This window comes from Saccopteryx leptura, chromosome 2 (assembly GCF_036850995.1).
Source record: "Saccopteryx leptura isolate mSacLep1 chromosome 2, mSacLep1_pri_phased_curated, whole genome shotgun sequence".
Classification (NCBI taxonomy): domain Eukaryota; kingdom Metazoa; phylum Chordata; class Mammalia; order Chiroptera; family Emballonuridae; genus Saccopteryx; species Saccopteryx leptura.
The window spans coordinates 39,476,240-39,501,094 of record NC_089504.1 but is presented as its reverse complement, the minus strand read 5'-3'; the positions used below and the strand labels follow the sequence as shown (position 1 = coordinate 39,501,094).

At 40.6% G+C, this 24,855-nt stretch overlaps 1 protein-coding gene across 8 annotated transcripts in view; it reads right to left on the bottom strand.

The window, feature by feature from the left end:
• UBAP2 (ubiquitin associated protein 2) overlaps positions 1 to 24,855 on the bottom strand; it is a 112,772-nt gene that overhangs the window by 48,091 nt on the left and 39,826 nt on the right. For 6 of the 8 annotated variants that reach the window (XM_066367783.1, XM_066367787.1, XM_066367784.1 and 3 more), the window contains exons 5-8: positions 23,018 to 23,171; positions 19,614 to 19,691; positions 11,260 to 11,314; positions 2,415 to 2,518 (exon numbers count right to left, since the gene is read on the bottom strand). In XM_066367783.1, coding sequence (XP_066223880.1) covers positions 2,415 to 2,518; positions 11,260 to 11,314; positions 19,614 to 19,691; positions 23,018 to 23,171 — 391 coding nt within the window. The remainder of the gene's footprint in view (positions 1 to 2,414; positions 2,519 to 11,259; positions 11,315 to 19,613; positions 19,692 to 23,017; positions 23,172 to 24,855) is intronic. The other 2 variants (XM_066367789.1, XM_066367790.1) reach the window with 1 other exon arrangement.

Sequence of the window (24,855 nt, the reverse complement as noted above, 5' to 3'; positions counted from 1 at the left end):
CTGGACATTTCACATAAATGAAATTATATACTATAAAATATATGGTCCTTTACGAGTGGCTCCTTTCATTCAGCATCATGTTTTCAAGGTCCATCCATGCTGTAGTATGTATCAGCACTTCATTCCCTTTTTTAAGGCAGAATGAATATTCCATTGTATGGATGACAGACATATCACTTATCCATTCATCCACTAAAAAACATTTGGTTTTTATTTTTAACTATTATTAGTTATGCTTCGATGAACATTTGTGTGAACCTAAGTCTCCTATTATCTTTAATATATATCTAGAAGTTGATTGATTTTTAATTTAAGATTCAAGGTATAAATTTAACATGGCCATGGTATATAGTATCCTTTTTATATCTGAGTTTCCAGTATTTTGGCTTAAGACTTTACATCTGTGTTGATGAGTGTGGTTAACATCAGTTCAAATGGTAGCACAAAATGTACTGACATAAAGTAATAATTATATCAACATTCCTTTCCTCATTCCTACAACCAATTATTTATGCTCTTCTCCTTCCTTTGATCAGCCTCACAATAAGTTTATCAATTTTACTAGTCTTGGAATTACCATTTATAACTTTTGTTGATCATTTTTACATTATCTTTGATTTCTAGTTCATTATTATGCTTCTGTGATACACTGTCTTATTTTTTTGTGTGTGTGTGACAGAGGGACAGATAGGGTCAGACAGATAGGAACAGAGAGAGATGAGAAGCACTAATTCTTCCTTGTGGCTCCTTAGTTGTTCATTGATTGCTTTCTCCTATGTCCCTTGACTAGGGGGCTACAGCAGAGCGAGTGGCCCCTTGCTCAAGCCAGCAACCTTTGGACTCAAGTCAGCGACCTTGGGCTTCAAGCCAGCGACCTTGGGCTTCAAGCCAGCAACCTTTAGGCTCAAACCAGTGACCATGGGGTCATGTCTATGATCCCACACTGAAGCCAGCTACTCCATGCTCAAGCTGAATGAGCCCATACTCAAGCTGGCGACCTCAAGGTCTCGAATCTGGGTCCTCTGCATCCCAGTCCAATGCTCCATCCACTGCACAACCACCTGGTCAGGTTTTTGTTTTTCTTTTTTAACCAGGACTATTGTTATACAGCAGTGTCAATTTAAGTCTTCATAAATACAATTGTAGTCATTATTAACATGAACATATCCTCCAAAGAGCTCTAATAAATAAATATACCCAATTAACAAATATCTACCCATGAATTTCAGAAAAGAATAAAAAAACAGCAGGATACAGAAAAATCTGCAAAAACAACTGTTGTCCAAAATCTGTCTACCACTTTATCTGGCCAAATTTTAGTGTCAACCATTAGAAAGGCTAACTCCTTTCAGTGATACAACTTCTCCTAAGAAATTCTATAGGCCTGACCTGTGATGGCACAACGGATAAAGCATCGACCTGAGGTTGCGGGTTGGAAACCCTGGGCTTGCCTGGTCAAAGTACATATGGGAAGCAACTAGACTACAAGTTGATGCTTCTCACTTCTACCCACGCTTTCTTCTCTGTCTCTCATTCTCTCTTCTATCTAAAAATCAATTTAAAAAAAATAATAAAAATAAAGAATGCCTTTCTTTAAAAAAAAAAACAAAAAAGAATGAATTTTCTTTTTTATTAAATGAGAGCAGGGAGGCAGAGACAGACTCCACACATGCACCCCGACTAGGATCCTCCTGGCAAGGCTCCTACCTACCCATCTGGGCCACTACTCTCTTCCTCAACAACCAAGCTCCTTTAGCACTTGAGGCGAGGTCATGGAGCCATCCACGGCACCTAGGCCAACTTTGCTAGAACCATTCGAGCCATGGCTGTGGAGGGGAAGAAAAAGAGAGAGAGAGAGAGAGAGAGAGAGAGAGAGAGAGAGAGAGAGAAGAAGCAGATGGTCACTTCTCCTGTGTGTCCTGACTGGGAATAGAACCCGGGACTTCCACATGCCAGGTGGATGCTCTACAGCTGAGCCAACCGACCAAGATCTAAGAAAAGAAATTCTATCAATCCCTGACACACTGACAGGGGGTCCCTAGAATTATCACGGCGATCACTTCGTAAGTCATATAAATGTCTAACCACTGTGCAGTATACCTAAAACAAATATTGAATAGCAAACCTAAATGAAAAAAATAAAAATAAAAAATTTAAAAGGTCATTTACACACTGAGATTTGAATTTTGATTTGTGCAGACTTGCACAGACTGAGTACAACCTCTTTCTCAGAGTTCAGAAAAGAAAAAATCATCAATGAGATTTATAAATGAGAGACCTTGAAAGTGTAAGAACAAGCTAATAGTAGTAGTCTCAGAGGTAGGGCAGCAGGCTGTTTTTCATTATTCTCCATCAGCACACTTTGGTGTCATCTTTTTATGCATATTAACTCTCTGATAAGAATAGACACTTACCACTTCCCTCATATGCACCATTCTGAGCAGCTTCCCAAACTACTGGTTTGGTCCCACACCCATCTACAGATGAAGAATCTGAATAGTCTGCAGGATTAAATGTCCTGGGGTTTGAAATAGAGAATAAAGGCAAATGAAGCAATCAAAATCACAAAATAAACTAAATCATCTTCCCCAAAACAAGCCCTGTTCCTTCTAGAAGCCACTATAAGAAACTTCATCCTCCTTTTCCTATTTAATTATAGCTAATTCCTCTATTAGGTGCAGGTCTTCTGAATAGCAGGACTGCCTAGGAACCTTCTATGAACTCTTATAAGATACCCTTATTTCCCTAAATTGCTGTACTCTACATCCTAAATAAGGTGTGGAGACATATCATTCTAGGCAGCATGAGGGCTTCATGGAAAGTCTTCCTGAAAATCAAACCCAGACTTAAACAGGCTTTTCTTCACAAGTCAGAATCCAGGTTTGGCTTTGAACCTTTTACAACACTTGTATATGATCCTTTCTGTGTGGAACCAAGTAGTCGCGGCCAGCACAGCCAGGCATGTGTAGGTTTCCATTAGATTCAGACGGTAAAGAAATTGCGGAGCCAAAAACTGGTAGGCCATTCCTTTATTCTAGCCTCCCACCCGGCAGGCAAGAAAAAGCACACAGGACTCCAAAATCCACTAATTCAGCGCTCACAAAGCTACTGACACAGCAAGGTTTTCCTATAATCAAAGGCCCCCACCAGTTCAGTCACCTCTGGTTCCCTATCTGCACACCTTCTCCCTTCTACTCTCTGCACAAACTGGTTTCTGCTTCAGCACCCTGCCATCTTGGCTTTTTCTTCTTCTTCTTCTGCACAAACTTTTCTTGGCGTGAAAACCCTTCCTCAAGCATACATTAGCATAACAAGGCCCCTTCCCAAGCAAGACGGTAATTATTATTTTGTTTTTTTATTATTAAATTTAATGCAGTGATATTGATAAATCAGGGTACATATGTTGAGAAAACTTCTCCAGCTTATTTTGACATTTGATTAAATTGTCTTCCGTCACCTTCTATCTGGTTTTCTTTGTGCCCTTCCCCATCCCCTACCCTCTCCCTTTCCTCTACCTATTCTCCCCCCCAATCCCCCCCCCCCCCCGTTACCATCACATTCTTGTTCATGTCTCTGAGTCTCATTTTTATGTTGCATCTATGTATAGATTCATATAGTTCTTAGTTTTTTCTGATTTACTTATTTCACTCCGTATAATGTTATCAAGGTCCATCCATGTTATTGTAAATGATCCAATGTCATCATTTCGTATGGCTGAGTAGTATTCCATAGTATATATGTACCAAAGCTTTTTAATCCACTCGTCCTCTGACGGACACTTGAGTTGTTTCCAGATCTTCACTATTGTGAATAATGCTGCCACAAACATGGGGGTGCATTTCTCCTTTTGGAGCAGTTCTATGGTGTTCTTGGGGTATATTCCTAAAAGTGGGATAGCTGGGTCAAAAGGCAGTTTGATTTTCAATTTTTTGAGGAATCTCCACACTGTTTTCCACAGAAGCTGCACCAGTCTGAAATCCCACCAGCAGTGCAGGAGGGTTCCCTTTTCTCTACATCCTTGCCAAAACTTACTCTGTGTTGTTTTGTTGATGAGCACCATTCTGACTGGTGTGAAGTGATATTTCATTGTGGTTTTGATTTGCATTTCTCTAATAATTAGTGATGTTGAGCATTTTTTCATATGCCTATTGGCCATCTGTATGTCCTCTTTGGAGAGGAATCTATTCATTTCTTTTGTCCATTTTTGGATTGCATTGTTTGTCTTCCTAGTGTTAAGATTTACAAGTTCTTTATAAATTTTGGTTATTAACCCCTTATCAGATGTATTGTCAAATATGTTCTCCCATTGTGTAGTTTGTCTTTTTATTCTGTTCTTATTGTCTTTAGTTGTGCAAAAGCTTTTTAGTTTGATATAGTCCAATTTGCTTATCCTGTCTTTATTTCACTTCCCCGTGGAGATAAATTGGCAAATATATCACTGCGAGAGAGGTCGGAGAGCTTACTGCCTATGTTTTCTTCTAAGATGCTTATGGTTTCACGACTTACATTTAAGTCTTTTATCCACTTTGAGTTTATTTTTGTGAATGGTGTAAGTTGGTGGTCTAGTTTCATTTTTTTGCAGGTAGCTGCCCAATTTTCCTAACACCATTTATTAAAGAGGCCATCTTTACTCCATTGTATTTCCTTACCTTCTTTCTCAAATATCAGTTGTCCATAGAGCTGTGGATTTATTTCTGGGTTCTCTGCTTTGTTCCATTGACCTATATGCCTGTTCTTATGCTAGTACCAGGCTGTTTTGAGTACAATGGCCTTGTAGTATAACTTAATATCAGGAAGAGTGATATCTCCCACTTTGTTCTTCCTTTTTAAGATTGCTGAGGCTATTCGTGTTCTTTTTTGGTTCCATATAAATTTTTGGAATATGTGTTCTATATCTTTGAAGTATGTCATTGGTATTTTAATTGGTATTGCATTGAATTTATAGATTGCTTTGGGTAATATATACATTTTAGTGATGTTTATTCTTCCTAACCATGAGCACAGTATATGCTTCCACTTGTTTGTATCTTCCTTAATTTCTTTTATCAATGTTTTATAATTTTCTGAGTAAAAGTCTTTAGTCTCCTTGGTTCAATTTACTCCTAGGTACTTTATTTTTTTGGTTGTAATAGTAAAGGGGATTGTTTCCTTAATTTCTCTTTCTGACTGTTCATTGTTGGCATATAAAAATGCCTCTGATTTCTGAGTATTAATTTTATATCTTGCCACCTTGCTGAATTCATTTATCAGGTCCAGTAAATTTTGACTGAGACTTTAGGGTTATTCTATATACAATATCATATCATCTGCAAATAACGATAGTTTTACTTCTTCTTTTCCAACTTGAATGCCTTTTATTTCTTCTTCTTGTCTGATTGCTGTGGCTAGGACTTCCAGGACTATGTTGAATAAGAGTGGTGAAAGGGGGCATCCCTGCCTTGTTCCTGATCTTAAGGGGATTGCTTTTAATTTTTGCCTACTGAGTATGATGTTGGCTGTGGGTTTGTCACAGATTGCTTTTATCATGTTGAGGTACGTTCCCTGTATTCCTACTTTGCTGAGAGTTTGATCATGAACGGGTGCTGGATTTTATCAAATGCTCTTTCTGCATCTACTGAAATTATCATGTGGTTTTTCTCCTTACTTCTGTTTATGTGATAAATCACATTGACTGATTTGCAAATATTGTACCAACCTTGCCTCCCCAGAATAAATCCCACTTGAATCAGGGGTCCCCAAACTTTAGACAGGGGTCCAGTTCACTGTCCCTCAGACTGTTGGAGGGCCGCCACATACAGTGCTCCTCTCACTGACCACCAATGAAAGAGGTGCTCCTTCCGGAAGTGCTGCAGGGGGCTGGATAAATGGCCTCAGGCGGCTACATGCGGCCCGCGGGCCGTAATTTGGGGATGCCTACACTTGATCATGGTGTATGAATTTTTCCATGTATTGTTGGATCCGGTTGGCTAATATTTTGTTGAGGATTTTAGCATCTATATTCATCAGGAATATTGGTCTATAATTTCCTTTCTTTGCGTTGTCTTTGCCTGGTTTTGGAATTAGAATTATGCTCGCCTCAAAAAAGGAGCTTGGAAGTCTTCCTTCCTCTTGAATTTTTTGAAATAGCTTGAGGAGGAGGATAGGAGTTAGTTCTTCTTTGAATATTTGGTAGAATTCAGTTGTGAAGCCATCAGGTCCCGGACTTTTCTTTGTTGGGAGTTTTTTGATAACTGTTTCGATCTCATTTGGTGTAATCGGTCTAAGTTTTCTGAATCTTCCAGATTGATTTTTGGAAGATTGTATGTTTCAAGGTACTTGTTCATTTCATCTAGGTTGTCTAGCTTTTTGGTATACAGTTCTTCATAATATTTTCTTACAATATTTTGAATTTCTGTTGTCAGTTGTTATTTCTCCACTCTCAATTCTAATTTATTATTTTAGTCCTCTCTCTTTTTTTCTTGATGAGTCTAGTTAAAGGTTCGTCGATCTCGTTTACCTTTTCAAAGAACCAGCTCCTAGTTTCATTGATCCTCTGTATTGTTTCTTTAGCCTCTATGTCATTTATTTCTGCTCTGATCTTTATTATTTCCTTCCTTCTACTACATTTGGGCTTTACTTGCTGTTCTTTTTCTAGTTCTTTTAGATGCAGGGTTAAGTTGTTTATTTGAGCTTTTTCTAGTTTCTTAAAGTGTGCCTGTAGTGCTATGAACTTCCCTCTCAAGTCTACAGCCATACCACCCTGAACATGCCCGATCTTGTCTCATCTGAACTTCCCTCTCAGTATTGCTTTTGCTGTGTCCCATAGATTTTGAGTTGTTGTATGCTCACTGTCATTTGTTTCTGAGAATTTTTTTATTTCTTCTTTGATCTCATTCTTAATCCACTTGTTATTTAACAACCTGCTATTTAGTTTCCATGTATTTGAGAGTTTTTGAGCTTTTCTGTTGTGGTTCATTTCTAGTTTCATGCCATTGAGATCAGAGAAAGTGCTCGATATGATTTCAATCTTCTTAAATTTGTTGAGACCAATTTTGTGCCCTAACATGTGGTCTATCCTAGAGAATGTACCATGAGCACTTGAAAAGAATGTATATTCTGCTGCTTTACGGTGAAAGGTTCTGAAGTTATCTATTAAATTGAGTTGATCTAGTGTGTCCTTTAAGTCTGCTGTTTCTTTGTTAATTTTCTTTCTTGAGGATCTATCTAGTGATGTTAGTGGGATATTGAAATCCCCTACTATTATAGTATTGCTGTTGATATCACCCTTTAAATCTATCAAAGTATGCTTTATATATTTAGGTGCTCCCATATTAGGTGCGTAGATATTTATAACAGTTATAACTTCCTGTTGGATTGCTCCCTTTATCATTATGTAGTGACCTTCTTTATCTCTTACTATAGTCTTTGTTTTAAAGTCCAATTTGTCTGATATAAGTATTGCTACCCCAGCTTTTTTTTTTATTTACATTTGCGTAAAATATTTTTTCCATCCTTTTACCTTCAGTCTATGTGCATCTTTTGTTTTAGGTGTGTCTCTTGTAGACAGCATGTGTATGGGTCCTGTTTTCTTATCCACACAGCTACCCTATGTCTTTTGATTGAATCATTTAATCCATTTGTATTTAAGGTTATTATTGATATGTAATTCTTTATTGCCATTTTATTCTTTAAAACTGTATTCCTCTTTTGCTATATTCTTTTTCTCCTTTGATCTGTTTACAATAGGCCCCTTAGCATTTCTTGCAGCCTTGGTTTGTTTGTAGTGAATTCCTTGAGGTTTTTTTTCTCTGGAAAGCTTTTTATTTCTCCTTCAATTTTAAGAGATAGCTTTGCTGGATAAAGTAGTCTTGTTTGTAGGCTCTTGTTCTGCATTACTTTGAATATTTCTTGCCATTCCTTCTGGCTTCAAGTGCTTCTGTTGAGAAGTCGGAAGTCATCCTTATGAAGAATCCTTTGTAGGTGATAGTCTTTTTTTCTCTAGCAGCTTTTAATATTTTCTCTTTATCACTTAGCTTTGGTACTTTATTTATGATGTGCATTGGTGTAGATTTCTTTGGGTTTCTCTTTAATGGATTTCTCTGTGCTTCTTAAACTTGTGAGATGTTTTCCTGCCTTAATTTAGGGAAGTTTTCAGCTATGATATGTTTGAACAAAGTCTCTATCCCTTGTTTTTTTTTGTTTTTTTTTCTGAAGTTGGAAATGGGAAGGCAGTCAGACAGACTCCCGCACGCACCCGACCGGGATCCACCCGGCCCGCCCACCAGGGGACGATGCTCTGCCCCTCTGTGGGGGTCGCTCTGTTGCAACCAGAGCCATTCTAGCACCTGAGGCAGAGGCCACAGAGCCATCCTCAGCACCCAGGCTAACTTTGCTCCAATGGAACCTTGGCTGCGGGAGGGGAAGAGAGAGACAGAGAGGAAGGAGAGGGGGTGGGGTGGAGAAGCAGATGGCCGCTTCTCCTGTGTGCCCTGGCCAGGAATCGAACCCGGGATCCCTGCACACCAGGCCCGACGCTCTACCACTGAGCCAACCAGTCAGAGCCTCTATTCCTTGTTCTTTCTCTTCGTCTTCAGGAACCCCTATGATGCGGATGTTATTTCTCTTCATGTTGTCACAGAGCTCTTAGAGTTTCCCCCGACTTTTTTTTTTTTTTTTTTCATTTTTCCGAAGCTGGAAATGGGGAGGCAGACAGACTCCCGCATGCACCCGACCGGGATCCAACCTCCCCCGACTTTTTAAGTCTCTTTTTTCTGCTCTGCTTCCGTGCCTTTATTTATTGTGTCCTCTAACTCGCTGATTCGATTCTCAGATTCATCCATCCTTTTAATTCCTTCCATTGTGTTCTTCATTTATGATAATGTATTTGTAATTTCTGACTGATTCTTTTTTATTATTTCAATGTCCTTTTTTATATTTGCTAACTCTTTAGGTGTTCATAATGACCATTTATTGTTGTTCTAATATCTTTGAGCATCCTAACGATCATTATTTTCTTTTTTTTTTTCTTTTTTTTTTTTTTAGGGAGAAAGAGAGACAGAGAGGGAGAGAGAGAAGGGGGAAGGAGCTGGAAGCATCAACTCCCATATGTGCCTTGACCAGGCAAGCCTAGGGTTTCAAACCATCGACCTCAGCATTTCCAGGTCAACGCTTTATCCACTGCGCCACCACAGGTGTTACGATCATTATTTTAAACTCTGCACCTGGTAATTTGGTTATATCTGACTCATTCAGGTCCTTTTCTGGGGATTTCTCTTGATTCATTTGTGTTGCATTTCTCTCCTTTCTCATTTTGTCTGTGTAAAAGAAGGTTTTGGCCACTGGAGTCCACTGGGTGTGGCCTCTGTGTCCCCTAGGTGTGGTCTTGTGCAGGCCACCATCCCCTCTGCTGTTGCTGCCTAGGGCGTTTGGGTATGGGTGTTGCAGGTGCCTGCCCACTGGGACTGTTGCTGTGGTTTCCACCTCTTCTTCGCAGGAGTGGCTGTGTTCATGTGCTCGGATGTACAAGCCACATTGGCCTTGGCCTTGGCCTTGGTCCCACCCCCGTGGGTGGCGTTATGCTCAGCACTGAGGACAGGGGTGAGCACCTTTGCTCAGCTGTGGGTCTCCACCTGATTCCGGGCTTCCGCACCGCCCCTACAGGAGGAGCCCACTCGTGGGACGGCTGCAAGCCTTGGCTCCACAGGCCGGGCTGGACTGCGTGCCCACGCTCAGTAGCATGACTCCGCCTGTGGTGGGGTTTTGGCTCCACCCTCGCAGGAGGAGCCGGCTCCCAAGTCAGGCCACAAGCCTGGGTTCTGCAGGCGGGGCAGGGCTGTGCAGCAGTAAGATAATTAGCAATTTCAGCTGGCAGCACAATTTACCTGGGAAGCTGCCATTTTTAACAATAAAAGCAAACCCAGAAAATACAGATTTTACAAACTCATTTGCCCAATAAATGAATATAAAAGTTTTTTTAAGGAAAAAAAATCTTTTGTTAACTACAGTGGTACCTTGAGATATGAACAGACCAAAATACAAATTTTTTAAGATACAAGCTGCAACTCGGTTCGTATTTTTGTTTGAGATCCAAGCAAAATTCCAATATACGAGTTGTGATCCGGGAAGCTGCCGCTAGTTAGCACACAGGTCCAGTATCGGCAGTTTAATATACGAGTGGACTGACTTATGAGCTCGGTTACAGAACGAATTAAATTCGTATCTCAAGGTATCACTGTACCTCTTTCTTTGTTGTTCATTAAAATCCTCAACATCCATTACTCAGAGGTCTAACTAGAGCCAAGTTAAATGATAGCTCTCAAATTTTCACAACAGAATTTTTTTCCAGCTTAATTAAGGTATTATTAAACATTTTTTTAAATCACAGAAGAACATTTTTTAAAATAAACAGTTTCAAAATCCACAAAACAGTTTAAATGTACTGGTCTGGGTACACATGTTTAAGTGTTTGCTCCCTGTGTTTTCATCCTTCCTTTGTATACAGGAAGCTCAGGAGGAAAACAGCTTGCAAGGAGGTATCACCTGAAGGGAGTGATCCCAATCTGCTGCCATGAAGCTATGGAAAGACAAAGGGACTTTTCCTGGAACTAACTCCCTTACTTTCTTAAAGGTAATCTACATATGGTTTCTATAAGATGTTTAAAAACTTTTTCTAAAAACCTAGGTGATGCTAATATTTTAGAGATAGCATAAAGTAAAAGAACAATATGAAATAATGAGTAAACTACTGACTATAACTCTTATTTAATAATAGTATGATCACCACTCACCATTACAATTCAGAACAAAACTATCACTTTCACATATATAAATATTGGATTTACTTACCATTCAAAGACACCTGCTGGATTTACCAATATAACTCTTATGCAGTTGTTTTCAGTTAGGGGTGATTGTATACCTCCCTCCCAGGGAATATGTGGCAATGTCTGGACATATTTTTGATTGTCAGAACTTGAGAAGGGGAGCTACTGACAGAATAGGAAAGGTCAGCGATATTACTACTTATCCTACAATGTTAAGGATACCACACCACCTCAGGAAACTATTATCTAATCCAAAATGTCAACAATCAAGGCTAGAAACTCTACTCTAAGGCTTATTGCCATACAATTTTATTTGTGCTATTTTACTTTCCTACTACCCATTCTTCAAGTACATAAACATCTGACTCACCAGAATAAACTGGGTACCGAAGAAAAGAAATTAAGCAGTAACAACTAGAGAAGGTAATAACTACAAAAATATGATAGCTAAACTTACCCCATGCCTTGGGTTGAGAATCTTCCTACCCCTCTCCCTCTGCCACGTCCAAATCCTTTAAAAAAATGTATAGTGTAAAATAATACATAGGTCCTACAAAATTACAAGTTAACAAACTTCATCCTATATGCAACTACTCAAAAAATACTGTCATGTTCCTAACAGCACCATCATTCCCTCCAATGCACCTCATCGGCTGGTTCCTGCTGACACAACTACCTACACAGTCTTGTATACTATTTGTGATATGTAGCAGTGTAACACAGGTAGCTTATTTGTAAAAATATTTTGGGTCTTTTAAACCAGCAGGTGAAACAACATGACATAAAGCCTCCACTATAAAATAAAATGAGAAACAGAAAGAAGAAACTACTAAGTAAGATGGAGGAACTGTACTATTAAATACCATTTATAATAGAAGGACTTTAACCAATAACCAAAGTAACAGCAAGCAAGATAGCTAGAAAGAAAAAAGCGTTATTTAATAACTCTCCAGTCGTTCTTGATCAAAATCCAAACTGTGGATTAGAAACTTAAAAAGCTAAAACTATAACTCTAAGAAGAAAATAGAGAGCAAAATCTTCAGAGCACTGAGTTAATGATTTCTTTGATATGACACCAAAGGCACAGGCAGGGAAGAAAAAATAAACATTAGATTTGTGCATCAAAATAATCAGGTGGTGGCGCAGTGGATAGAGCACCGGCCTGGAACGCTGAGGACCTAGATTCAAAACCCTGAGGTCACTGGCTTGAGCGCAGGTTCATCTGGCTTGAGTAGGGCTCACCAGCTTGAGTGCAGGGTTGCTGGCTTGAGTATGGGATCATAGACATGACCAAAGGATCACTTGCTCTGCTGGAGCCCCCGGGTCAAGGCACACATGAGAAAGCAATCAATGAACAACTAAGGAACTGCAACAAAGAATTGATGCTTCTTATCTCTTTCCCTTCCTGTCTGTTCCCTGTCTCTGTCACTATCAAAAAAAAAAAAGACACTATCAATTGCCTGACCAGTAGTGGTGTAGTAAGATAGAGCATTGACCTGGGATGCTGAGGTCCCATATTGGAAACCTGAGGTCGCCGGCTTGAGTACAGGACCATCAAAAATGATCTCATGGTCACTGGCTCAGGCCCAAAGGTTGCTGGCTTAATGCCCAAGGTCGCTGGCTTGATCAACAGGTCACTGGTTCAGCTGGGGTCTCCAGGTCAAGACATGTATAAGAAGCAATCAATGAACAACTAAAGTGATGCAACTACAAGCTGATGCTTCTCATCTCTCTCCATTCCTCTCCCTCTTGCAAATAAATAATACTATCAACAAAATATAAATGAATGAAAGGCAATTATCAACAGAGTACAAAAGTAACCTTTAGAATATTTGCACAACATATATTTGATAAAGGAGTAATATCTTTATTATATGCGGCTTAAATGTCTGTTTGTCACCGATAGCTTATTGTTTGCTTGCGTAACTGTACTAGCCAATGGGGTGAAGTTGCCACGGCAGAACACAAATTGAGCGTGTCAGGGGGAAGGTGAACATTTATTTGTTTGCATTGGCAATCATCTGTTTTACATAAAAACTACGTCTTAACATAATTTCTTTTAAGAATGCCTCCTAGAAAATACAGCACTGAAGAGGAGAGAAAAGGAACTAAAGCTGCACAAAAATGGCTTTCTCGACAAAAAGAAACCACTGAGCAGAGAAAGACAAGGCTTGCTTCAGTCACAGAGCAAATGCGTCTTTCTCGGCAAAATGAGACTGATGAGCATAGAGAAACAAGGCTTGCCTCAGATGCAAAACAAAAAAGCCTGTCTCAACAAAATGAGTCCCTTGAACAAAGGCAGAGAAAGGAATGACACGACATATTTAAGTGTTGATTCCGTTGTAGCTGATAATAAAGCGAGTGCCAACAACTTTCCAAAGGAATTTTTAAATAGTCTGTCGCCTTCTGGCATGCCACCTCACAAATTGAGGTTAAAGATTGGAGCAATTATTATGCTGTTAAGAAATCTTAACACCAGAAGGGGTCTTTGCAATGGTACAAGACTAGAAGTTCTCCAATTGAAAAATAATATCATAATAGCAAAGTCTTTGGCTCCTCTAAAGGTGAAATACATGTCATTCCAAGAATTGATTTGGCTCCATCTCAAACAGGGTTGCCGTTTCAATTGAGACGTAGACAATTTCCTGTAAAACTTGCCTTTGCTATGACCATCAATAAATCTCAGGGCCAAACGCTTAAGCGTATTGGCATTTTTTTACCTGAGCCTGCATTTGGACATGGTCAACTTTATGTTGCCTGTTCAAGAGTTCGTGAAAGAACGGACGTAAAATTAAAAATAATTGATGGACTTCTGCAAGGCGCGCTTAAAAATGATGGAAAGATCTACACAAGAAATGTGTACAAAGAGATCTTTGACATGTGAATTAACATTTTATTATTTAAATCACCTTTATTTATTGAGCTAGCGGTGGCTCTTAAGAAATGTACCACCAGTGGATTCCTTCATTGCACTCTACTTTAAGCAATTAAGCAAGTAGAAGGGGGAAACCCCATGGGGCACTAAGCAAAGGGGCGTCCTCGCCGCCTGCCCTGGGTAATTCAGTTTGAACTAGCAGACACCTTTGCACAAATCATTTTAATTACAATTTATAATATCTAAAACAGCGGTCATTTCGTATGACCGCCAGGCTTTCTAGTTGAGACTATATGAAGAACTTCTACAACTCAACAAAATGAACAACCCAATTAAAAACGGGCAAAAAACTTGACTCAGAGAAGATATACAAAACGTAAAAATGCACACAAAAAAATGGGCAACATCACTAATCATTAGGGAAAACATATCAATATGATAGCTAGTATAAAAAAATAAAACAAATTGTTATATGTCTAAGTCTGGTTTTTCCCCCCTTCTTTTTCAAGTGAAAAGAGGGGATATAGAGAGGCAGACTCTTTTATGTTTTTTTTCCCGAAGTTGGAAACATGGAGGCAGTCAGACAGACTCCCACATGTGCCCGACCAGAATCCACCCAGCATGCCCACCAGGGGGCGATGCTCTGCCCATCGGGGGCGTTGCTCTGTTGCAACCAGAGTCATTCTAGCAACTGAGGCAGAAGCCATAGAGCCATCCTTAGCGTCCGGGCCAACTTTGCTCCAATGGAGCCTTGGCTGCGGGAGGGGAAGAGAGAGACAGAGGAAGGGAGGGGTGGAGAAGCAGATGGGCACTTCTCCTGTGTGCCTTGGCCGGGAATTGAACCCGGGACTCCTGCATGCCAGGCTGACGCTCTACCACTGAGCCAACCGGCCAGGGCCAAGAGGCAGACTCTTTATGTTCCCCAACCAGGATCCACCTGGCAATCCACTCTGGGATCAATGCTCTGCCCATCTAGAGCCATGCTCACAACTAAGCTATTTTTAGAGCCTGAGGCAGAGACTCCACAGAGCCATACTCAGTGCCCAGAGCCCGTACACTTGAACCAATCCAGCCATGGCTGTGGGATAAGGAGGGGGAGGGACATAGGGAAAAAGAGAGGGAGAAAGAAAGAAAGAGAGAGAAAGAAAGAAAGAAAGCGGGAAAGAGAAAGAGAGAGAGAGAGAAGGGGATAGGGAAGGTGTAGAGAAGCAGATGGTTGCTTCTCATGTGTGCCCTGACTGGAAATTGAACCCAGGACAACACACACACAGGGCCAACACTCTACTGCTGAGCCAGCCAGGGCTTGTTTTCTTTTTCCTTAATAGTAGCCATTATAATGGGTATGAGGTTTCCCTGATGTATTATGTAATGGTACACCTGAAACTATGTATTTTTATTAACCAATTTCAGCCCAATAAATTCTAAAGAAGTAAATAAAAATGAGGGGAAACCCAAAGAGAAAAAGAACAAAACATACAAGGAAATAGCAAGGATGTAGAGAACTCAAACCTTTGTGCACCGTTTGGTAAAAATGTAAAATGGCAGTCACTATGTAAAACAGTATGGCAGTTCCTCAAAAAATTGAAAATAGAATTACCACATAATCCTGCATTTCCACATTTAGCTATCTATCCAAAAGAATTTGAAAGTAGGGACTTAAAATATCTGAACACTAATATCAACCTCACTGACAATAGCCAAAAGGAAGAAGCAACACAATGTCCATCAGTAAATAAATGGATAAGCAAAATGTAGTATACACATACAAGGTCTTAAAAAGAAGAAAATTCTGATATATGCTACAATGATAAACACTGAGGACATTGTGCTAAATGAAAAAGGCCAATAACAAAATGGCAAAGATTTTGATTCCACTTATATGAGGTACATAAGACAAAACAAATTCAGAGAAAGATGGTTGCCAGGAGGTGTATTAGCTATGCTAATATAACTATGACGTATATTAACCATGTACAGTTACCTTATCCAACAGTTCAAATTGAACTACTAAAAGTATGGTCTTGATGAAAATTTACCCTATTCCCAGAGATGGGGGAATAAGGGAAAATGCCCTAAAACGTAGAAGAATCCTGCCTCACCTGTAGTGGCACAGTGGATGGAACATCAACCTAGAATGCTAAGGTCACTAGTTTAAAACCTAGGGCTTACCCAATCAAGGAACATACAAAATCAATCAATGAACAACTAAAGTGAAGAAATTATGATTTGATACTTCTCACCCGCCGTCAAATCAATAAATAAAATATAAAAAAGGGGGAAGGGAGAATCCTAGTAATATATATCAATGGCTACCATCTATTGTAACACTGTCAAAATGCAAAAATAAAAAAGCTAACCTTCTCATATATCCATAGAATGAAATGTGATGTGGCCATAAAAAGGAATGAAGTACTAATAATACATTTTACAATACTGAACACTGGCCCTGGCCGGTTGGCTCAGTGGTAGAGCGCCGGCCTGGTGTGCAGGAGTCCCGGGTTCGATTCCCGGCCAGGGCACACAGGAGATGCGCCCATCTGCTTCTCCACCCCCCCCCTCCTTCCTCTCTGTTTCTCTCTTCCCCTCCCACAGACAAGGCTCCATTGGAGCAAAGATGGCCCGGGCGCTGGGGATGGCTCCGTGGCCTCTGCCTCAGGCGCTAGAGTGGCTCTGGTCGCGACAGAGCAAGGCCCCAGATGGGCAGAGCATTGCCCCCTGGTGGGCGTGCCAGGTGGATCCCGGTTGGGCACATGTGGGAGTCTGTCTGACTGCCTCCCCGTTTCCAGCTTCAGGAAAAAAAAAAAAAAAAAAATACTGGACACTGATAACCCTTTAAAACATTAAGCTAGGGCCTGACCAAGCAGTGGCACAGTGGATAGAGCATTGAGCTGGGACGCCAAAGACCCAGGTTGAAAACACCGAAGTTTGTGGCATAAGCATGGGGTTGCTAGCTTGCACAGGGATCACAGACATAACCCCATGGTTGCTGGATTGAGCCCAAAAGTCACTGGCTTGAGCAAGTGGTCCACTGCTCCCATCAAGGCACATATTGGAAAGCAATCAATGAATAACTAAAGGTGTCGCAATGAAGAATTGATGCTTATCTCTCTCCTTTCCTGTCTCTCTGTCCTTATCCCTTTCTCTCTCTCTCTCTCTCTCTCTCTCTCTCACACACACACACACACACACACACACACCCCAGGTCCTAGAGTAAGTGGCTTAGTGAATAAAGTGTCAGCCCAGTACAGTGATACCTCGGTTCTCGAACGCCTTGACTTTCGACCAAATCGGTATTCGACCAGGAAATTCGAGAAAATTTTGTCTTGGAATCCGAACAAATATTTGGAACTCGAACGTCCGAGATTAGCCGAGTTGAGCCGAATGGCGTTCATTCGGCCGAGCGCGCCTTGCCTGCGTCATCAGTGTGAGTCACGCTTTGTCACGCTTTGTGGAGAGAGAGAATCACGTTTTTGTGGAGAGAGTCACGCTTTGTGGTGAGAGTCACGCTTTGTGGTGAGAGTCACGCTTTGTGGTGAGACTCACGCTTTGTGGAGAGACTCACGCTTTGTGCACGCTTTGTACACTGAATTTAACCCTTAGACATGGGTCCAAAGAAAGCCAGAAGTGGTAATGCAGACAAAGGTAAGCAGAAAGCTGTGAGAACAACGATTGAGCTGAAAAAAGAAATCATTGCCAAATATGAACAGGGCACACGTGTTTCAGATCTGTCTGCTGAGTATGGCATGCCAAGATCTACTATCTCAACTTTCCTTAAGAATAAAGCTGTTATAAAGGCTGCTAATGTTGCCAAAGGTGTTACATTGTTAACAAAGCAAAGGCCTCAGATAATGGAGGAAATGGAGAAGCTGCTTCTTATTTTCATTAAAGAAAAAGAGTTAGCAGGTGACAGCATCAATGAAGTCGTTATTTGTGAGAAAGCACCAGTAAATAGGCATATTTTTGGGGCTTGGAACAAATTAATCCAGTTTCCATTATTTCCTATGGGTTTCACTGTTTCGGTTCTCGAACAATTTGGTTCTCGACCGTTCTCCCGGAACGAATTATGTTCGAGAACCGAGGTATCACTGTATATAAAACGTCCTGTGTTCAATTCCCAGTCAAGGCACACAGGAGAAACAACCATCTGCTTCCCTCCCCCCTCCTTCTTCTCTCCTTCTTCCCCTCCCACAGCCAGTGGCTCCATGGGTTTGAGCATGACCTTGGGCACTGAGGAGACTCAGTTGGTCCAAGCATGTCTGCCTCAGGCACTAAAAATAGCTCAGTACCTAAACCTCAGCCCAAGACAGGGTTGCTGGGTGGATCCCAGTTGAGGTACATGTGGAAGTCTGCCTCACTATCTCCCCTATTCTCACCTAAAAAGCAAACAAACAAAAACACTGTAAGATTCTACTTGCATGATACACAGAAAGTAGAGTACTAGTTCCCAGGAGGCCCCAGAACTAGCACACTCAGTGGACAGCTTCAGACAATATCGAAGCACAGCCACCCAAACAACCCCCTCCACAAGCGACAACACTGCAAAGGCAGACTCAAGGGAAACCAGAGCCCTGCTGAAATAAATCCCTCCAACTGGTGTGCCAAGAGCAACCAAGCCTCAACTACAAAAGGAAAGTGAACACAACTCACATAGGCTGGGCAAGGCACACGTAACTCAAGTGTCCAGCTTGGGTGATCAAGGAGGCTGTGACACTGAAAACTACAGAATACATACTAAATTAGGCCACTCTGTCAAGTCTGAGAGACATAGCAGCTCTACCTAAAATACAGAAATAAACACAGAGAGGCTGCCAAAATGAGAAGACAATGAATTATGTCCCAAATGAAAGAACTAAACAACATGGAGACAAGCAATCTACCAAATGCAGAGTTCAACACTACTTATAAGGATGTTCAAAGAACTTAGTGAGAACCTCAACAGCATAAAAAAGAGCCAGTCAGAAATGAAGGATACATTAATTGAATAACTTAAAGGGAATCTACAGTAGAGCAGATGAAGCTGAGAAGAGTCAAAACTGCATTGAATAATGGATGAAAGATATTGTCAGTCAATTCAGGTAGCTCTTCCAGTGAACCAAAACAGGGTCTGTTTTACATCATGTACTTGATTTTATAACCCTGAGAAAATTCAGTCACAACTCTTGGGTATATGAAACTACATTCCTAAAGTGGCTTAATGACATCCCAAATTAATAATTGTTAAGAAATGATCACTAACAGAAAATGGAGGAGAGGAAGGAATAATTAGCAGGCAAATAACCTTAATTTTAAACCCAGTGGGTAAAAAAAAGTCCAACATAGGAAAATTAATACTAACATTTTGGTCAGAACCTCAAATTTTATTTTATTAATTTTCTTTTTTTTTTTTTTTTTTTACAGTGACAGAGAGAGAGTCATACAGAGGGATAGATAGGGACAGACAGACAGGAATGGAGAGATGAGAAACATCAATCATTAGTTTTTTGTTGCGACACCTTAGTTGTTCATTGACTGCTTCCTCATATGTGCCTTGACCGTGGGCTTTCAGCAGACCCAGTAACTCCTTGCTCGAGCCAGCGGCCTTGGGTCCAAGCTGGTGGGCTTTTGCTCAAACCAGATGAGCCCACGCTCAAGCTGGCAACCTTAGGGTCTCAAACCTGGGTCTTCCACATTCCAGTCTGACACTCTATCCACTGCGCCACCGCCTGGTCAAGCAGAACCTCAAATTTTAAATTATTCATTTAAAGGGTCTTCGCAGTTCATTTGAAAACAACCAATAGGTTTCCTCAAAATAACATGATTCAAACATGTCATTCATACACATATCAGTAAATGAATCAAAAGATTTCAGAAAAGGAACCACTCTTTCAGAGTAAACTGTCATACCTGCCTCCTTCTTCCAATCACGAGCATCTCCTACCCCCTTAATTCTGTCTTACCTCTACTACGGGCTCGCTTGCCACGGTCAGAAGGCTTGTCCCCTTGATTGCAATCAATTCCATTCTCTTCACCTCTAACTAAGAAATAAAAGAGTACCTCTTATACATAATCATACCAGACCAGCCATTAAAGTCAAGAGTAAATAAAGACTTTTAAAATACATTTTTATGGACTTTATTGGAGTGACATCAGTTAATAAAATTATATAGGTTTCAGGTATACAATTCTAAAATGCATCATCTGTATACTGTATTCAAACTTTTTTAAAAAGGCTAAATAAGGCCCTGGCCGGTTGGCTCAGCGGTAGAGCGTCGGCCTAGCGTGCGGAGGACCCGGGTTCGATTCCCGGCCAGGGCACACAGGAGAAGCGCCCATTTGCTTCTCCACCCCTCCGCCGCGCTTTCCTCTCTGTCTCTCTCTTCCCCTCCCGCAGCCGAGGCTCCATTGGAGCAAAGATGGCCCGGGCGCTGGGGATGGCTCCTTGGCCGCTGCCCCAGGTGCTAGAGTGGCTCTGGTCGCAACATGGCGACGCCCAGGATGGGCAGAGCATCGCCCCCTGGTGGGCAGAGCATCGCCCCATGGTGGGCGTGCCGGGTGGATCCCGGTCGGGCGCATGCGGGAGTCTGTCTGACTGTCTCTCCCTGTTTCCAGCTTCAGAAAAATGAAAAAAACAAACAAACAAAAAAATATTAAAAAAAAAAGGCTAAATAGGTTCTTGCCGATTGGCTCAGTGGATAGAGGAGGGGTCCCTAAACTTTTTACACAGGAGGCCAGTTCATTGTCCCTCAGACCATTGGAGGGCTAGACTATAAAAACAACTATGAACAAATCCCTATGCACACTGCACATATCTTATTTTAAAGAAAAAAACAAAACAAAATGGGAATTCAATATTTAAAATAAAGAACAAGTAAATTTAAATCAACAAACTGACCAGTATTTCAATGGGAACTATGGGCCTGCTTTTGGCTAATGAGATGGTCAATGTCCGGTTCCGTATTTGTCACTGCTGGCCGTAACAAGTGATATGACGCACTTCTGGAGCCGTGACGCGTGCATCCCGCATCACTGGAAGTAGTACTGTACGTGACAGCGCACGCCTCCACATACAGTACTCCTCTCACTGACCACCAACGCAAGAGGTGCCCCTTCTGGAAGTATGGCGGGGGCCGGATAAATGGCCTCAGGGGGCCGCATGCGGCCCCCAGGGCCATAATTTGGGAACCCCTAGGATAGAGCATGTGGACGTTCTGAGTTCAATCCCCAATCAGGGCATACAATGAGAGGCGACCATCTGTTTCTCTTCCCCTCCTTTTCCCCGTTCTCTGTCTGTTTCCCCTCACAGCCAGAGGCTCAACTGGTTTGAGCATCAGTCCCTGGCACTGAGGATGGCTGAACAGGTCAGAGTGTTGGCCTCAGACATTGAGGATAGTTCAGTTGATTCAAGCATCAGCCCCAGATGGGGGTTGCTGGGTGGATCCCGGTTGGGGATGTTGGAGTCTGCCTCTCTATCTCCCCTCCTTGCATTTAAAAAAATTAAATTATATTAAAAACAAATAAAAACAAAAAGGCTAAATATTGCTCTGGCCAATTAGCTCGCGTGGTTAGAACATTGTCCAGATATGCAAAGGTTGCCAGTTTAATTCCCAGTCAGAAATTTGTTCCCATACAGGAACAAATCATTGTTAATGTCTCTGTCTTTCTCCCTCTTACAAAAATAATAAAAATAAAATAAAACAAAACAAAAGGCTAAATGTTAACCAGAGTTCAAAAAAGAGGAAAAACAAAACCAAACAAAAGTGGCTCAAAAATTGAGTGAAAGTATATCATGCTTATTCGTTCAAATGTGAAATTTCTAAAAAGAAATTTAAATGATATGCCATTTCTATTTGGACTTGACTTCCCCCTGAAGTAAGTCTGCTTCAAAAAGCTACTTTTGTCATTCAACTATGTAATGCACCACAAATTTGTTCACTGGTTTTAAGGTCTGAAAAGGCACAGACTATCAAAATAACACCATCAAGGAAAAACTGAGTTATTGAAGAAATTAGTGTTAGAGACAGATTTTTACAGGATACTGTCCAGGAGATGCCAACACAGTCTTTTCTTCTCTTGATATCTATATTGGCATCAATGATCCTATATAATACAGAAATTTTCTAAGTAATATTGGCACAGCTTGTTCCCCTCATCCTCAGGGACATTGTACTCCTATGAATTGTCAATGAGGCCTTCCTTGGTGGCCACTCCATTTAAATTTGCCACATCCCTGCTGATATTCCCCATCCCTCTGCCCTTGTTTGTCCCCACAGGATAATTTCTACATCACACCATTAAAATATATTAATATGTGGCCCTGGCCAGTTGGTTCAGTGGTAGAGCGTCAGCCTGGCGTGCAGAAGTCCCGGGTTCGATTTCCGGCCAGGGCACACAGGAGAAGCACCCATCTGCTTCTCCACCCCTCCCCCTCTCCTTCCTCTCTGTCTCTCTCTTCCCCTCCCGCAGCCAACGCTCCACTGGAGCAAAATGGCCCGGGCGCTGGGGATGGCTCCATGGCCCCTGCCTCAGGCGCTAGAGTGGCTCTGGTCGCAACAGAGCGACGCCCTGGATGGGCAGAGCATCGCCCCCTGGTGGGCGTGCCAGGTGGATCCCGGTCAGGCGCATGCGGGAGTGAGTCTGACTGCATCCCCGTTTCTGGTTTCAGAAAAATACAAATATATATATATATATATATTAATATGAAATGTTACTTTTTTTATTACTACCTCTCCTACCTCCATTAAAAGGTAAGTTTTAGAAGGGCAAAGATTTCTGTATTATTCACTGCTGTATGCCTATAAGAGTGCTTGCTACATAGTACATATTGAATAAATACCCAAGGAATAAACTACAAAAGTCTCTGAGGTAATATGTAAATATTTATACTTTATTCATTCATAATTTAGTTAATTTGGTATGTCTATACAGCAAGTCGTAGTTTTTCATAAATGATGTCAAACCTGGGTCAAATGAAAAGTACTCAGAAAAATTTCCTTATTTAACAACTTTCTATTTAATTTAACCTTTGCCTATACCATGAACATTCATAGGTGGAGAAAAAATAAACAGCTTCATCTGTTAGCGAATAAAGTATCTCCAATAAAATTAGAGGATGCACTTGACTCACAACAGAAGGCAGTCTTAATATACACAACTAACTACCCAGGTCAGTGCTGATATAAAATTGCATAATTACTAAGCTAACTAAGTATATAGAGTTCACTAGAAACCAAGTGTTAACTGTAATAACAAATGGTGCACTGAAGGAGTAGATATATGGGCATTCATTGGACCACTCTTTCAGTTTTTCAGTGTGCATAAAATTTTTCATCATAAAAAGTTGAGAAGAAATGTCTATACTTACACTCTCTCCCACGATTGCCACCTCTTCCTTTCCGGTTGTTGTTTCCATGTCCATGACTCACTTCTCTCTCACTTCTCTTCTCTCTATTCTCTTTGTTTTCTAAATTTTCTTTTCCAAAATTCTTCTTCTTCCCCCCTACAGTCTCCCATGAAGTCTATCAAAGATAAGAATGGTCATTCAAAGTTTGTACAATTATCAAGAGTACATGCATCTTCCAAATCTAATTACCCATGCCTGGCTGCTTGCCCGCCTACCATCTTAATTCTTTTCCATATACTTCTACTTTCCAATGATAAAGACAGCAAACTTCTGGATAACCTCCTTTGCTAAATAGAGCACAAAAAGTTTTAAGTGACTACCTGAATAACATACTGTATGTTGTCCTACCAAAAAGCCTTTTCCTATGCTAATTTGAGAATAAAGTAATCGTCATTTCTCCAAGTTCCTACTCTATGCACCCTCATCTAACTCAGTAGTAGGGTTTAAACCTATCAAATACACAGATTAGATCAAAGATTACAAAATTACATGATACTATGCCCTAAAATCTCAGGAATACAACTTTTCCAATTTGGTTATTCAAAGTAATCATCAAAAAATTTTTAATGGTAGAAAAAAAAATTTGGGGTTCAAGTTAGATAACGAAAATTTAAACTTCAAAGATATGTTCTAATAAGTCAAATTATTTATATAATCTCTTTTCTCCACCTCTCCTCTAATGATGATATCAAATCAATTCATATCATATCTAGTGTGGGGCAAAAGTATTTTTATAGTTGAGTATGCAAAAGTTTATTCTTGTACTATTTTTTTGTTTTCTTTTATTCTTGTATTAATTGTTTTTATTAATTATTGTATTATTTCCTATTCAAACAACTTGTAAAGCAACTTTTGCCCCACCCTGTATTTAAAAATTGCTGAGAAACAGAAAAAGAATGACATATGACATACTATATTCTTGGAAATATAAGAGTAGGATATCAATCAGGGTGTGTTACTGGGAAAATGCAAATTTGGTCCATTTCCTTCTATTCTACTCTAGAATATCCATAAAAGGCGTAGTATGTGGCCATTTTAAGAGTTGCCCTGGTGCACATAGAAAGAGATCCATAATATAAATGAAACAAGCTTTCAGCAAATAGCATATAAAAGATAATTACATTTTTATTCAAATAAAAGCCTATGTACATACTGAAGAAAGTTAGATAAAGGGGGTCCTTGGGTTATGACAATCTCAACATACGACATTTCAAGTTTATGACACTCAATCCCATAAAAACTTTAAAAAATTGAGACGTGTTTCAGCTTACACCATTTGCGTCATACTTACGGACTACTTGGCTGAACTAAGTTTGGTTGCTTACAGCAGAAGAATACAGAGCAACATAGCATATGAGTGCGGGAGTTGGCATCCCCCAGTACACTTACCTATGCCATTTTGAACTGTTAAAGGCCCAAGTGTTCTGTTTGTGTTAGGCTAAGATGTGTTTTACTTATTTGTTGAAAAAAGTAGAAAAGGAACCTTCAAGGGGCAATTGGTTTAATTTTTTTTTTTATTCATTTTAGAGAGGAGAGACAGAGACAGAGAGAGAGAGGAGAGAGAGACAGGGGGGAGGAGCTGGAAGCATCAACTCCCATATGTGCCTTGACCAGGCAAGCCCAGGGTTTCGAACCGGTGACCTCAGCATTTCCAGGTCGACGCTTTATCCACTGCGCCACCACAGGTCAGGCCCAAGGGGAAATTGGTTTAAAACCACAGTATGTGCTAAAGAGAATATGGCACATTTTGCACAACAGTCTACAATCACGCACACAGACTTTCAAAGTGAAACAATAAA